General features: G+C 36.7%; 2 protein-coding genes across 4 annotated transcripts in view; both read right to left on the bottom strand.

The window, feature by feature from the left end:
• LOC140450440 (uncharacterized) overlaps positions 1–4,997 on the bottom strand; it is a 55,401-nt gene extending 50,404 nt beyond the window's left edge. Inside the window, exon 1 of the mRNA XM_072544080.1 lies at positions 4,281–4,997. Within this exon, the coding sequence (XP_072400181.1) occupies positions 4,281–4,997 (717 nt within the window). The remainder of the gene's footprint in view (positions 1–4,280) is intronic.
• The window catches only part of LOC140449583 (uncharacterized), a 584,439-nt gene that overhangs the window by 446,100 nt on the left and 122,608 nt on the right, over positions 1–15,731 (bottom strand). The gene's annotated exons all lie outside the window — the stretch shown is intronic.

Here is a 15,731-nt window from a genome sequence, read left to right as displayed (position 1 = left end):
TGCACTGGCAGTTATTTTAAATCTTCGCCTTTTGAAGCACGTAATTACTATTTAAATGGGAATAAGCCACAATTTGAGGTTAAAGTAAGTTTATTGATGTTTGAATTTCCACTTCGGAAATCGTTCGCAAAATACCAACATTGTATTAAAATGCACAAATACAAATAATGTTTCAAAATCACAGAGATCAGTTTATATTCTGACAACTGCAGCGTCCAAAATCGTAATCAGTTTATTGCCGCATTATTTTTGTATGTTGTGACACATACCCACTTTGAGATTTTACAGCATAATTTTATGAAAAAAGGACATTCGTACATGGAGGTAGACTCAACGCACAGTGCCATTGAGTCTGCCAAGAAAAATGTTGCCAGTTTTACCATGAATGATCTGTTAAATATATTCAAGAAAAAGAAAAAGAAAAACAGCTTCCTTCAATTGTGTAGAGATACAATTATTTTGCCAGAGTTCCATAAGTGGTATAACTCGAATCCAGTAGACAAGAAAAAAAAAGGTTCTAATACTGGAACCAGCTTCTTCCAAAAGCGACCACGCAGAAACTGATTAGATTTTAATTTTGTTTTATGTACTGACCATAGTTAATAAATATAATTTCCTAATGTGTTGATTATATTTTTTGAATTTGACAAAAAGTCAAATTTCTAATTTTTTTACAACAAAAAGTGACCAAGTACATTTTTTTTATAATTACTCGAAAGTCCCTATATGATTTATTTATAATTGTATATAAATTTTATTTATTTTGCATTATACATAAGTATTTATTAATTGCATCAAGAACAACTATCCAAAAAAACTACTTCGGGTGCCTCAATAAACACTTCGTTCTGCACCTGTTTCGTCAAATACTTATTTTCAAATACAAACAACCACTTTTGAGCCATCCAGTACTTGTGGAATATAGGAATATATAAAAAAGGGTTCAAGAATAGTAAAATCGAATACATCGGTCCCTATATTTATGTTCTCATTGTCTGAAATTGGTTTTCGAGTGTGAAGGTCTGTTGGGCGTCGTTGGATCCGATACTCCCATCCCATTTCACTCTTCTTTACTTCTTGTGTATACTTCTATTGATTTATTTTGTGCGTCCGCTCGCCTGAAGTTTGACACAAGCTATTTTAATATTATAAAATATTGTATTAGGCTCCACTTCGATTCAAGTGAATTCTGTCGGCAAGATTAGGGTTGTTTCGGGAAGTTTTTTTCAGACACAAATACCTACTTATTTTTTAGAATTGATCAATTCCGTTTTTTAAATCCTCGTAAATAAAATTTATCATAAACATATAAGGGCAATTTCAGTGTCGAAACATATTAAAGAAGCAATTGTTTCAGTATTTGTATTTGAAAAAATGCATTTTATGTATATTTTGGATACAAAATATGTATACATAAATTATACATTCATACAGTTTTACGCAAATAGAAAAGAAAGATAATAATTAAAAATTTGTCGTAAAATTTTTGAGAAAGCTGTGAAACGTAAAAAACCCTGTCCAAGATGCTATTAATTATTTGAATTTGTGATTTTCTCTCACATGTTTCCCACAATTATTTTAATTTTAGTGCAAGTATTTTCATTTAAAATAAAAGGTTAAATATATTTACCAAAACCTTTTTTTTTTTTTTTTTTTTTTTTTTTTTTTTTTTCGTCTTTATAGAGGGGGGGTCTGGAATCTTCAAAAGACATCTCAGTCCAGGGCGCCGCCTGACTAACTTTAGTGCAGGATTCGTTCTTCGTACTCCCGGCGATAGTTCCCGAGGTACTTTAAAATGCCCTCTCGTCGCCGAGTCTACGCCGAACGCCTACCTGCTAAACCAGACCCTCCTCTGTCATCCAGCGATCCGAAAGCGGAATGGCCGCTGTAAGGCCGGCATCACTTCCGAATCACTACCTTTATTCATTCATTCTCCATTCATACACATCCACACTCTATGACTCACGCATTCCAACTCACACAGTGTGACCCACTTTTCTAGCTTCACCTTTCAGCATCATTCACTCTTACCTTTAGCGTTGGTTTAGCAGTCTTTCTTCCTCTTCCTTTTTCTTGATTACCGCACGGATATAGCTGTGTATATTAGTCCAAACTAATTTATTTTCAATCATTCTCTCAATCATTTCTCTCACTGTAACAAAATTCACACCTGTCTCTCTCTCCATTCTGTTCCTTTCCACTATCCATCTGCTGCAATCTAACATCGTATGTGTCACAGTGTCCGAGTATCCACAGTATAGGCATTCATCTGTATCAGCCTTTCCGATCCTATAGAGGTAGGCCCTAAAACACCCGTGTCCTGTGAGCACCTGCGTCAGGAAATAATCCAGTCGCCTGTGGCCACAGTCCACCCAATCTCTTATGTTTGGGATCAGCATTTTCGTCCACTGTGCCACATCTTCCGTGTTGTTCCATTCTTCTTGCCATCTTTCAACTGACCTTTCCCTTTCCTGTCTTTTCTCGGCCACAGTAAGGTTTGGACCTCTTCTCTCATAAAGCTCTTTTCTTTCCACCGCCAAAACATGCAACGGAACACATCCAGTGATGGTCCATAAGGCTGCCGCAGACACAGTCCTGTAGGCGCATGCCACTCGCAACAGACTTGTTCTGTCTACTCGTGTCATGAGACTCCTACAGGCAGTTATCTCTACGGCCTCGCTCCAGACTGGTGCCGCGTAGAGGACGATCGATTGTACAACACCGTGTAAGACCCTCCTCCTTTCGGATTTGGGTCCTCCAATGTTCGGCATCACCCTCCCCAACGCAGCCGTACTATTCGCAGCCTTCCGGACCACCTCCCGCACGTGCTCTCCCCATTTTCCATTCTGGTGCAATGTCACTCCTAGATACTTTACATGTTTCTTAGGTGTTAGACATGCTCCCGCACATTTTAATTCAATATTTTGCCTATTCCTTGTCCCCTTCAGAATGATGGCTTCGGTTTTCTCTGTCGCAAGTTTCAGTCCGTGCTGCGTCATCCATTTCTTTACGACGCCGCCTGCGTTTCTAACCCGGTATTTGAGATCTGGCTCATCCCGAGCCACTACCAGTACAGCGAGGTCATCCGCGAATGCGAAGGGGGTTGTACCCTCTCCGTATTCACAGTGCATAACCCCGTCATATGCCAGATTCCATAGCGTCGGGCCCAAGACAGATCCCTGGGGTACCCCGGCCGTCACGTCCACGATCGTGCCCTTTTCCACCATAATCCTTCTCTCGGACAGATACTCCGCCACCACATTCATCAGGTAACCAGGACATTCTCTCTCCTCCATTGCCTTCATTACCTCGTTCCACTGCAACGTATTAAATGCATTCTTAACATCAAACAACAGCAGAGCCGCCCAGCGATTTTCATCCCCTCTGTTGCGCAATGCTTCGAGTACACTCATGATTGCATCAATCGTGCTTTTTCCTTTACAAAAACCAAATTGCCTCCTTGATAAACCACCTGACCTCTCAATCATGTCGTCTATGCGTACTCGCAGCATCCTTTCATACAACTTACTGATGCATGGAAGCAGACAGATGGGGCGATACTTTTCCCTAGCTTTGGGAAGCAGTATTAACCTCGATGTCCTCCAAGGCTCAGGAAAAGTTTGTGCTTCCAGCAGTGCATTCATATGTTCCAGAAGCCACGCAGGTTCCACCCGTCCTAGACCCTTCACCGCCTCAGGTGGTATCTGATCTAGTCCTGGGGACCTACGAGTCTTCAGTGAATCCAATGCCTCGATAAGTTCATCCATGGTAAAGGGTACAGCTCGCTCAGCTCCTTCATCCCTCCATACACCATGACATCTGCCGTCCGGAAAGAGCTCTCTTGTTACCTCAAGCTTCTTATCCATAGGCATTTCGTAAGGAGAATACGCATGGAACTTCTTCATGACGATCTTGTACCCCTGACCCCAGATGTCCTCATCCAGCTGTTCACACAACTCTTTCCAGTGCCTTCTTTTTTCTGTACGGATTTTCCTGTACAGTTCCCTCTTCCTTGCGCGGTACTCTTCCTCGATCTCCTCGATGATCTCAGGGTTGATTCCTGCTCTACCTCTTGCTCTTGTTAACCTTCTTCTCATCGCTATACATACATTTCTTAGTGCCTCGATGTCCGCATTCCACCAATATGGCATCCTGTTGACATCTTGGCGACCAATCTTGCTTCCCTCCATCGCTTCTTTAATGACTCTTTCCAGGCTTTCCACTGTCGGTGATTGACCCTGCATTATGCTCACTCTCCATTTAATTAGTTCCTCGTATACTTTCCAGTCATTCCCATCGCCGCATCTGCCCATCGACGTCCCGGATGCACGGACCGTGTTAGTGGTCCCCTTTCCAGTTATCGAGAACTCAATGTATTGATGTTCAGTTCCAGTGTAGTCTGGCAAAACCTTCCAACCTACTGCTTTCGCCGCTATTTCTTGTGTCGCCATGGTCACGTCGATGTACGTACCTGTACCTCTCCTAACAAACGTAGGTTCCAGACCTGTGTTCAGAACCACTAGGTCTAGAGCACCCACCCAGTCAGTTAGTATCCTGCCGCGAGCATCGGTGATGGGAGATCCCCAGTCCGCTGCTTTTGCGTTAAAATCTCCCAGCACTACGTATTCTCCTCCTGTGTTTCCCACTTCCTGCATGATCTCGTCTATCTTCATCTCGTACTCGCCCACCGTCACGTTTGGAGAAATATAACAGCAGACCAGTCGCACCCCCTTCATCCGAACAATCACGTATCCTTCTTTCGGCTTAATTTCATACACTCGCAGTTTCCTATTGTAGATTCGTACAGCAGCTCTCCCGGTCGTATCTACAAACCATCCTCTTCTTTTCACCGCTGTTGGATTTGGTTCCGCCGTCACCAGCACATCGATGTTTTTTTCTACTGCGGCAGTCTCAGCAAGATCATGTGCTAGTCTTGCCGTTCCCACATTAGTTTGGAGTACTCTCAGCTCTCGAGTCATGTTTTCTTTGTTTGCCATTTCTAAACCTTGGATTTCTTTCGCGCTCTCTTTTACACTCTCATACTCTTGGGACTAGTCCTCAGTTATTTCTATTTTCAACCAGTCGGTTGAACTTTGGGCATATTCTTGAATTTGCCACATGCCCATTCACGTCGCAGTTGAGGCATCTGGTTGTTTCTTCCTTGCATTCCAGCGCTATGTGACCCTCTTTGCCACATCGGAAGCAACATTTTCTTCTGTTCTGCCCCTTGCAGTGCCATTGTTTGTGTCCAAAGGCAAGACATCTCAAGCATCTCGGTATTTCTAACCTTGATTTTATCACTCGGCAGGATGTGTAGTCTACTTTTATTCTTTTCATTTGCAAGATCTTTTCGGCAACATCTTCATCCACATCGATCACGGCACTCATCATCCCTCTTACTGCGCCTCTTGTCTCGGTCCAAATTTTTATAATGTCACAGATCCGCTCTTTTCCAGCTGCTTCTTCTGTGGCCTTTTGGATCTCTTCCTTTGTTGTATTGGGTGGGATTTCCTGTATTAAGAGTCTTTTCTTCACGATGCCTCCTTTTGCCACTGCTCTCGACACGCATGTATTATCAGAGAGAAGTTTCTTCACTTCCTCTGCCTTTTCCCGTCCTCCGACCAACTCCAGTGATATTCCTTGGTCTCTAATCTGTCTGATCCTTTTAATGTCAATGTCCTTTCTTCCTGTCAGCTTGTTTTTTACCTCTGTCATTAAATCCACAAAGGATTTTTCTTTGGTTTTATTGATGATTACGACTCCATTTTGTTCTTTGGACTTGGTGTTGATATTGGTCCACCTTCTTGTTGTTTTTTTACCTAGGAGCGTGATCGTTACATCTCTTCCTCTTACAGCCCATTCCATAATTTTTCTCGATGTCTCAACTCCCAGTGCTGCCGGTGTGTGGATTCCCAGGTTTTCTCTTCCCAGCTCCTCCATCTTCTGTACCAGTTTCCTGCATGTTTTCAGGAACTTAACCGGCACAGGTTCTTCCTTTTTGTTTGGGAGAAGTTTAAATCCATACTTCTCCTTGTGGATCCACGTTCCATCTTTATGAACAGACATCGTGACTTTCGTAGTTCCCAGGCCGCCCTCCTCATCCACCTCCGCTGGAGGTTTACCAAAACTAACCTAACCTAATCTAACTTTAACCCGTAATCGTAGACGTCTCAAAAATGATACACTCTAAAGGCGCGTACAGACTAGCCCACGCATGTGGTAACAAGCCACGCATATCCGTGCAAACCATTCGCGCTCAGAGCATTCGTTGAAATTAGAAATCACCGCATATGTATGCATGCTCAAGGCGCTCCATCCATTCGTTAAAAAATGTCTGAGGAGCTGCTTATGGTTAGTGCCGCGTTTGTGGTTATTAGTTTATTAAAAAAGAAAAAACAAAGGAAAGATAGGCGATGGTGGGCGACGCATTTATTTAAAAGAAGAACCCTACAAATGAAGTCCGATTTACTAGTAGATTTGGCGTTACAATCTAATACTGGACAATTTCTGCTCATTTTCTTCTTCACAACTGCTGAATCTATATCAAGATTTCTTGAAATCGACTCCCATGCATCTTTTTTTTTTGTTTTTGAATAATAAAACTTATTTTGTGGATCCCATAATATAGGGTTTTCTTCATACAAATCTATTAATTGCAAATATTGTTCATTTGACCACTCCATTTTACACATAAATCAATAAAATGAATAAAACTCAATAAATCCGAACGTGTCTTGCAAATGCAATAAATCCCCACGCTATCCGTCTAAACTGAGCGCGAACGCACACATATGTTTCTTTGATGTGTGCGAAAAAACCGACACCACTCTGGCTCGCAGCATGTGTGCTTAAGTCATTCGCGAGAAGCAACGCATGCGGTGAGAGGTTACGAAAGCGCCGTCCACATTTGCACACGTATATGTATTCGTGGCTGCTCACCGCATGCGTTTGTAGGTCTGTACGCGTCTTAACAGACATATGGTCAATCTAATCACCACTATTTAAATTGACAAAATGTTCTAGTTTACTCCGAAGTATTTTTTAACAAAAGTTAAAAGTGATATTTTTGTACTTTCCATATCTATTTTGAATAAATTGTCCTTAGCACGGTAGTATTTGTTTCAGAAAAAAAATTATTAAACAAGTAGGTGAAAGAAATTTAGGTTAAATAACATTATGCAAGAATAATATTTAATAAAAAAAATGTATATTTATTTTATACCTAAAATTTAGCAAAATGTTATTAAACACACATTATGGAGAACGCCAGTGCAGTTTACCGTGCCTTCTACTACAAGGAAAGGTTTTCTGCGAATTCCGTTAATCGTTTAGAGGATGTAAGTTGGTTGAATATACATGTACATGTACTTGTAACTAAGAATCACAAACTTTCAGATAACTTTTAAAAGTAATCATTAATATAGTCGGTTCGCTATATTTACGCGGGTTTCGGATTAACAAAATTATGCTAATAACTCATTGATAACCAGTTGCAGTAAACGACTTCCCAGAAAATTAGGTAAAAACTGCATTAATTTTAAAATACATTAAAATAACATTAGGGTAGGTATAAATTTGTTACAATATTGCAGTTGAATTGATTCTTTGCCAGTGTTGACTTTGTATGTTTGGTGGAAATATTTAAAAATGCCTAGACGTGTGATAGATGTAGATAGTCTAATTTGTAGTGTACATAAGTATTTTACGGACGAAAAAGAAAATGGCGGTCCTTTAAAATCGGTAATGTCTGTTCAACAACGCGTATGTGATGCTCTAGGAATTAGTGCAACCAAACTAAGAGGAGTATTACAAAATCGCAATAATGAACGGCCGAAAGAAGATCACCGAAAAACTCGCCTATCATTGAAAACGAAAGATATTCCAGATGGAAAAAAATTTGAAATTCGTGATACCATTTATCGAATGCGAGCCAACAAGGAACATGTGACCTTAAATACAATTCTCTCGGAATTAAAAGATAGAAAATTTGACGAAATTGGCAGAGCAAGTCTATGGCAAGTGATACATAATTTGGGTTTCAAATTTCAAAAGGAGGATAACAGAGAAGCCCTTTGTGAAAGAAGTTCTGTTGTGCATAAAAGAATTAACTTTCTAAGAAAATATTCTAAATTAAAAGAAGAAAGGGCAAATTTTATATATTTAGACGAAACATGGATATTTTCTAGGGGTGCAACCAAGAGAATATGACAAGATGATAACGTAAAGTCTATCAAACATACTGATGGAGAAGGGAAGCGACACATAATTTTACATGCAGGAGGGAAATCGGGTTTTATAGAAGGTGCTGATTTAATATTTTCATCCAAATCAAAATCAAGTGACTATCACGATAATATGAACACAGAAATGTTTGTAAAATGGTTACATGAAAAACTTCTCTCAGGTTTAAGTGAGCCCAGCGTAATTATTTTAGACAATGCACCTTACCATTCTGAAGTATTAAACAAAAGTCCAACGAATTCTTGGACTGTAAATAAAATTAAAGAATGGTTGACAAAGGAACATATACCATTTACACAACATATTTTAAAATCAGAATTATTACGCTTGGCAAATATCCACGCAAAACCAAAAACCTTTGTTGTGGATCAGATTATTGAAAGTTACGGTCATCAAGTTTTACGTCTGCCACCGTATCATTGCCAGTTTAATCCCATCGAATATATATGGGGAATAGCAAAACCATATTATGACAACCATATTGGGCCTAACGGTTATAGCAACGACGCAGTTCGGGAAACTTGGCTAAAAGCACTTTCAATTGTAACTCCAGAAGTGTGGTGCAACTGTATATTCAAGTGCGAGAAACTAATAGAAGATTGGTGGACTCGTGAAAATAAAATAAACGAAATAAGTCCAATCATAATAACAATTAATGGTGATGACAGTGATGATGATGACGATTATAATATTTTTGATGATAATGACTGATTTTCATTTTTGTTAGCAAGTTAAATTTTTTTATTTTTCATTAGAAATTCTCTCCAAGGAAAAAATATACATAGACCATATTTTCTGTGTGAAGTGTAATATAAAATTATTATTAGGTTTATATTAGCCACATTAGACTCCATTAATGAAGTAATTCTCCTTATTATACTGTCAATTATATAAAAGATTTTCCATTATTATTTGATTTAAAAAAGTTATGGATTATTTTTCATTTCATTTAACCTATTGATATTTCCCCAAAGAGCAGGTAATTAAAACTGGGTACTTACAATAAAATTTTTAATCTGAAACCCGCGTAAATATAGCGAACCGACTATAATCCTTGAATGTAAGTTTAAATTAAAGAAAAGTAGGTTTACATAAAATAAAAGAATTGCCTGCTTAAATAGTAAACCAGTCATCTTTAACTTATGGCAAATAAATCCGCACAAAAATCCAGGAGCCAGATGTTTAAAATAAGAATATTGCTTAGCCGTGCTTCGAATAATTCATATAGTGGAATGCAGGAAGAGATGGTTTATCTGACAGATGTGAAATTGCAAGAGGAGAACTACGCTTTTTAAAAATATAGCAGTGCATGTATCAAGTTGTCGCAAATTGTTTGCTGTCTTCCATTTCAATTAGTTTTAAAGTCGTGTACTACATTTGTTTTATATTTAGTAATATGTGGTCGTGAAAACCAAATAGGTATTAAAAAAACAAAATTAGAAAGAAAAGAGATTAAATATCGTACACCAACGTAATTGATTAAAGAAGTTATAAGCCAGGTTTACACGTATCCAGTAACAGTATCCAGTATCCAGGCACGCCAGTTCATACTTGGTGATTCAGTCGTTTTTTGTTATTGTCAGTGTCGTATTTATGTACGTCAGCGACTGGAACGATATTTGTTTACACTTATCTACAACCGCTGGCATAGGGTTAGATTGGACGGGGAGGACGACCACTGGCACGAAAAATAGACCAGCTCTATTCGAGACAGCGCTGGCAGACAGAGCTGGAGAGGCGCAAAAATGTGTTTAAAGTTTGTTTAGCAGAGAATGGTTAACTTCAATTAGTGCGGTCGTAAATATTAATAAATTTATCTGACTTGGTCCATTGTTAAGACCTTGTACCACAGGTAAACCATTTTTACTTGAAACCAGGCCTTTTATACTATCATCGGTTAATCCAGGATGTTTGTGTTTGGTACTAATTGTGTAACGATAATATTTTGCCTACCACATGGGGCATTAATACAAGGGGTAGAAAATTGGGGGAAGAAACTACTGGGGGTGGAGAAGGGCAAGCAAAATAATCGAAACATATGCGAACGGCACTCAGGTTTTGGTAGGAGAGCTGGGGTCGTGGATAAGTAAAAGACAAGGGGGTTGGATTTTGGCAACTACAAAAAAATTAAATAAAGGGGTACTTATACAAATCTCTTAAGACAAACAAAACAGAAAGAAACAGGAAACACCTTTAGTAATTTATAAAGAGCGCCACTTCAAGGTGCCTAATTATAACCATCACAACAGCTAGTTGTAACTAGAGATATAATTATTAAACATAAAAACATATCTTTTCCAAATGGAAACTCAAAAAAAGGGTTAGTTAAAAAAAGAATAAACAAAATGTTAAGAAACAAAATTTAACATTTATTTTTGTGTTACCACAAACAGTTACAAAATAGACAGTAAAAAAAATAATACAACAATAGTCGCAAAATACAAAAATACAAAAAAGACTTACATGTTTCATCTGTTTACAAATTCCAGGAGTTAGAGATACTATTATAAACTTACAAAATTTGCCGCACAGAGATTAACCCTTTTTTTTTAAATAAAACAAACTAAAATCAAAAATAATAAAACGAGCTGTCGTGAGTTAACATAAAATAAAAAAAAACTGAACAAATAAATTGACAGCTAAAGTCAAATCCTAAAATTTTACAATTTATTAATTATTACAAATCTTTTTTGTTATGAAAGCAAATTCTTTACTTCAAAATTTAAAAGTTACCTGGATTTCACAAAAATTACACTTGCGCTGTAAACTTAACTTCTTAAAAACTCAACAATGACTGGGAATCTCTGACACACGAACAAAAAGGAAAATGGGTCACTGGAACACAAACCTTGGAAACTAAACTGGACTTGGCTTCTTAAAAACAGGAAAAGGTACAACTGGATACAATGGCAACATTTCAAAACTGACTTAAAACTGTAACTGAACCATTAAACTGCTACTATATTTTACATATTTTTCATAAAAAAAGACGAACAACGAGGAACATTTCAAATTTGACGTAAAATTTGGACATAACGCTGAAGACCACCGCTCTTCACCTCGTCTCCAACGAAAGTGACAAAATTATCTTAAAAAATTTATCGCATAAATTGGAATTAACAAAACACTTTGGGATTAAGACACATAAACAAGACACAACGGAAATTAAGACGTAAATCCTTAAAAGAAATATCGAAGAAATTTGCGCCTGTGACATAAACAAACAATAAAATGATTTATTATCAACGGCGGCGACCTAAGAAGAACGAAAGATCATTTGGGTTTTAAATTGAAGGATACGAACTAAGAAACATTGAAAAAATTCTTCTTTATTATAATGCATATATAAGGGGATTTCAATTAACACATATACGAGGGGATTCCAATAAATTTCAAATGCTACAATTGAAGTCAACTATTTACTGCTAAACAAACTTTACATGATGCCACTACCATGTCAGCGGTAGCATGGTAGTGGAAGTTACACATACTTTCACAGTTTCTCTTGTATTTGCAGAAAATAAATATAAGAAGTTCTGGAAGCCTATGAGAAGCCTATTCATCAAGGAAGCCTATGAGACAGGCATTCTAGCATCAAGGGATGACACTCTTACATCAATATTCTGAGCCAATCAGAGAAAATCGTAGCAATTTATCGAGATTTTAATACATCTCATAACTTTATCATCGGATGCACAATCGATGAAAAATCTCCGGATTACATTCAAGTTAGGCTAGCAAACTTGATTTTTTAATTAAGGATTGATCATTTTCTTCTTTAAAGATTTTCTCATAATCGAATTCACCGTTTACAGGGCCTACAGTTAGACTTCCAAAGTTTAACATACTCACACTTTCATGTAATTTAAGAGATTGGCCCAGTTTCTACGATTTATTCAATAATCTAATCTACCATAAGTCTGATTTGTCTGATGTGGAAAAATTCTGGTGACTCAACTGGGGAAATCTTGCATGACTGCTAGCCGTTAAATTGCAGGCGCCAAACACTTTTCACAGACTACCGAGTGACACATCTTTCAGACCTGTACAACGATTGCTTTGGGTGCAAAACGTCGTAACCCACAAAAATTTGAAAAATTCGATTTTAGCACCATTCGAATCATCCGCCCTACTTGCACATTGTCACACATCATCGTAAGCCACAGCCGCGTCTGTGGTGTCTGTAAGTGTCAATTGCGTCTTGGTATAGTGCAGTGTTTTTTTAAATTATTGGGTAAGTTATTGGTATTAGTTATAGCATTTTACAGTGCAAAATAGTTTGTTATGTCTAGTTTTTAATAAAATATTTAATGGTTTTTTCCTTGACCTTAAAATAAGTGGAGAAATCATGTTTAGTGGGATACGACATTTTACATCTTCCTTGTTTATAATCTATATGTTAGGCTTACGACAGTTTGTAATTATTATTATATCACAAAACCTATAGGTATTTCGATTTTTTCGACTGTAATATTTTTTTTTTACTAGTTTTGAAGCATTTTTTTTGTTTTATTATTTTATATTAATTTGAAATTTGTGTTTCAATGCTTTGACTAGAGTTTTATGATAGTACCTAATTTTAAATTGTGTTTCGCACTAAATGCGACGTTAATCGTGAAATTACCGTTTTAGTACATTGTTATTGTGAAAACATTTTTTATTAGTTGTTTGATATTTTTAGGATGTCAGACCGTACAGCTAAAATTATGGCTCTAACCGCAGCTATTAACTCAGATACAAAAAATAAAACCTCGGATGGTAATCAAGGGATTATTAAAAGTAGCGACCTCTCAAACTCGGATGAACCTTCTTCAACGATGTTGGATGAGATTCCAATAATATTTGAAGACATCAATCTTACAGCTAATAATTTAATAGAATACAGTGTGATATTAAATGAGATTACTCTAAATTCGGATGATCGAGAAACCAAAAAAGGAAAAAATGAAATTATGGAGAAATTTACGACGGCACAGGTAAATGACAATCATTATGATAGTTAAACTCGGTATCAAATAATGTTTGTTTTTCAGGAAGAATTGCAAGAAGAAAATATGCATGGGAATGGAAGTAATGCAACAGAAATGTTTGAATGTGATGATAAAGAGGAAATTGATAATAAAATCCCGAGCGATTATGTACCAGATAAAACAGACAATAGCAATACAGATGCACATAATAGCGAGGATGAAATTTTTGTAACAAAGAGATGTATCAAAAGAGAAAGAAAAAGAAAACAAAACACATCGACATGGAAGAGAGAAATGAATAAGAAACTAAGAATGGAGGGGAAAGAATATAAATCTACTATGAAATATGAGCAAGGAAATGAAGTAAAGAGGACTGCTAGGAAACTAGGAGTTGTATGTGAGTGCAAGTCGCTCGCGAGGTTTTGTAATAAAATAGATGAAGAACTAAGGAGGGCAATATTTTTGGAGTTTTGGCACTTGACGAGTTTTGGCGAGTTTTAAAAATTGAACTGGGAGAACAAAAAAAGTTATGTAAGGTCGCTTGTAACTGACTCTAGAAGACAAGGAACCTTTTATTATCATCTCCAAGTAGGAAATCTAAAATTGAAAGTCTGCAAAAAAATATTTCTAAGTACTTTAGGAATGAAAAAAAGATCAGTTATAGATTAGGTGATGATTGAAACTATCCATGGGATGTCAAAATGTAAAGAAATAAAAAAAAGCAAACCAATGAACAGCAAAAGAACAACGAAAGAAAAGACTTAATGATAGAATTTATAAACTCAATCCCAAAATTACCATCACATTACTGCAGAGCAAATACTAAAAAATTATACTTGCAGGAATCGTTCAAAAATAAAACGGAGGTCTACGAATTATACAAAAAACACTGTGAGGAACAACTAAGGTTACCACAGTCTATCTGTGCCTTCATGGCAACATTGACTGAAATGAATATTTCTATTCATCAACCAAAAAAGGATCAGTGCGATATTTGTTGTTCTTACAAAGTAGAGCAAATATCTGAAGAAGAGTACAGGCATCACATAAAAAGAAAAGAAACTTGTCAGAAGTGAGAAGGGAAAGGATAAGGAAGCTGCATCACGAAAAGAATGTTATGTGTTCACGATGGATGTCCAGGCAGTTAAGCTGTGTCCAATGTTGTATGCCAGCAAACTTTATTTCAAAAGCAAATTGCAAGTGCACAATTTTTCTATTTATAATTTAAATAATCATAATTGTGTAAATTACTGCTGGAACGAAGCAGAAGGCGAACTTGTATCATCGACATTCACTACCTGTATAATAAAGTAATAAAGCACTTGGAGGAATTTTGCCTTGTCGAGAAAAAATCGGTGATAATTTATTCAGACGGATGTGGCTACCAAAATCGGAATGTTGTACTGGCAAACGCACTTCTTAATTTTACAATGGAACATGGTGTGACCATTTTCCAAAAATTTTTGAAAAAGGTCACACCCAAATGGAAGTTGATTCCGCTCACGGTTTGATAGAAGGGAAGTTAAAAGGACGAGAAATTCATCTTTCAAGTCAATACCCCAATTTCATAAGAGAAGCTAGAAAAAATCCTTCCCCTTTTTTAGTTTACTATCTAACCCACGAGTTCTTTATCAACTTTGATATTAGAGATACTTTCAGATATCCATCTATTAGACCTGGCGAAAAACCGGTGATCCTACTGTTAATGATCTGAAATATCTGCGGTATGGTCCAAATGGCATTATCTATTATATAACAGACTACGAACAAGAAAATTATACACCACTTCCGCAAAGGCCAAATAATTGTTCAATTGGACCCTTCATCAAACAATAATTATATAAAAGTAGGATTCCCATAACTAAGCAAAAATATGATCATCTGCAAGAACTAACACAAGTCATTTACCATTGGAGGTAAAGAAGTTTTACGACAACCTTCCTTTCTGCACCCAAAAGAACGATAAATAATTTTTATTTGTTTTAATATGAAAATAATGTTAATTTGTAATAGGTTGGATTATAATCTCTGTTTTCGTATATTTTAGAATAATAATAAGGTGATAAGTGCTTAGAAAGTATTATTTATAAGGTTGTATACCACAATCAATTTGAGTACTAAATGTCGCAACCCACTACGTTTTTGAAAACAAAAGTCAAAATTATACATGTTTACGAAAAATGTTAGAAAATGATTAAGTTGAAACATAAAATCATCAAAATCAATTGCATATAAAGTTCTCATAAAACCAGAAAGTTTTTTGTTTGCCCTGAACAATTGTGGTTATTGGGAATACGACGTTTTGCACTTAAGCAATCGAAGCTGGTACAGGATTCCAGAATCTTGAAATGGGTATCATGAGGCAATGAAAAATTTGCAATAAGCCAACTGGCTGCAGTACAACCAGTTTACAAAAAATGTTCATATCTTATAACTCAATATACTAATAACAGGAATAAAGATTGGAAATATGTAATCACAAAATCGTGAATCAATAAAAAAAATCCCAATAATAAAAAC

The sequence above is a fragment of the Diabrotica undecimpunctata genome, chromosome 9 (genome assembly GCF_040954645.1).
Source record: "Diabrotica undecimpunctata isolate CICGRU chromosome 9, icDiaUnde3, whole genome shotgun sequence".
In the NCBI taxonomy this organism is placed as follows: Eukaryota; Metazoa; Arthropoda; class Insecta; order Coleoptera; family Chrysomelidae; genus Diabrotica; species Diabrotica undecimpunctata.
Note: the sequence above shows the minus strand (reverse complement) of the source record. Positions and strands in the feature narration are given on the sequence as shown.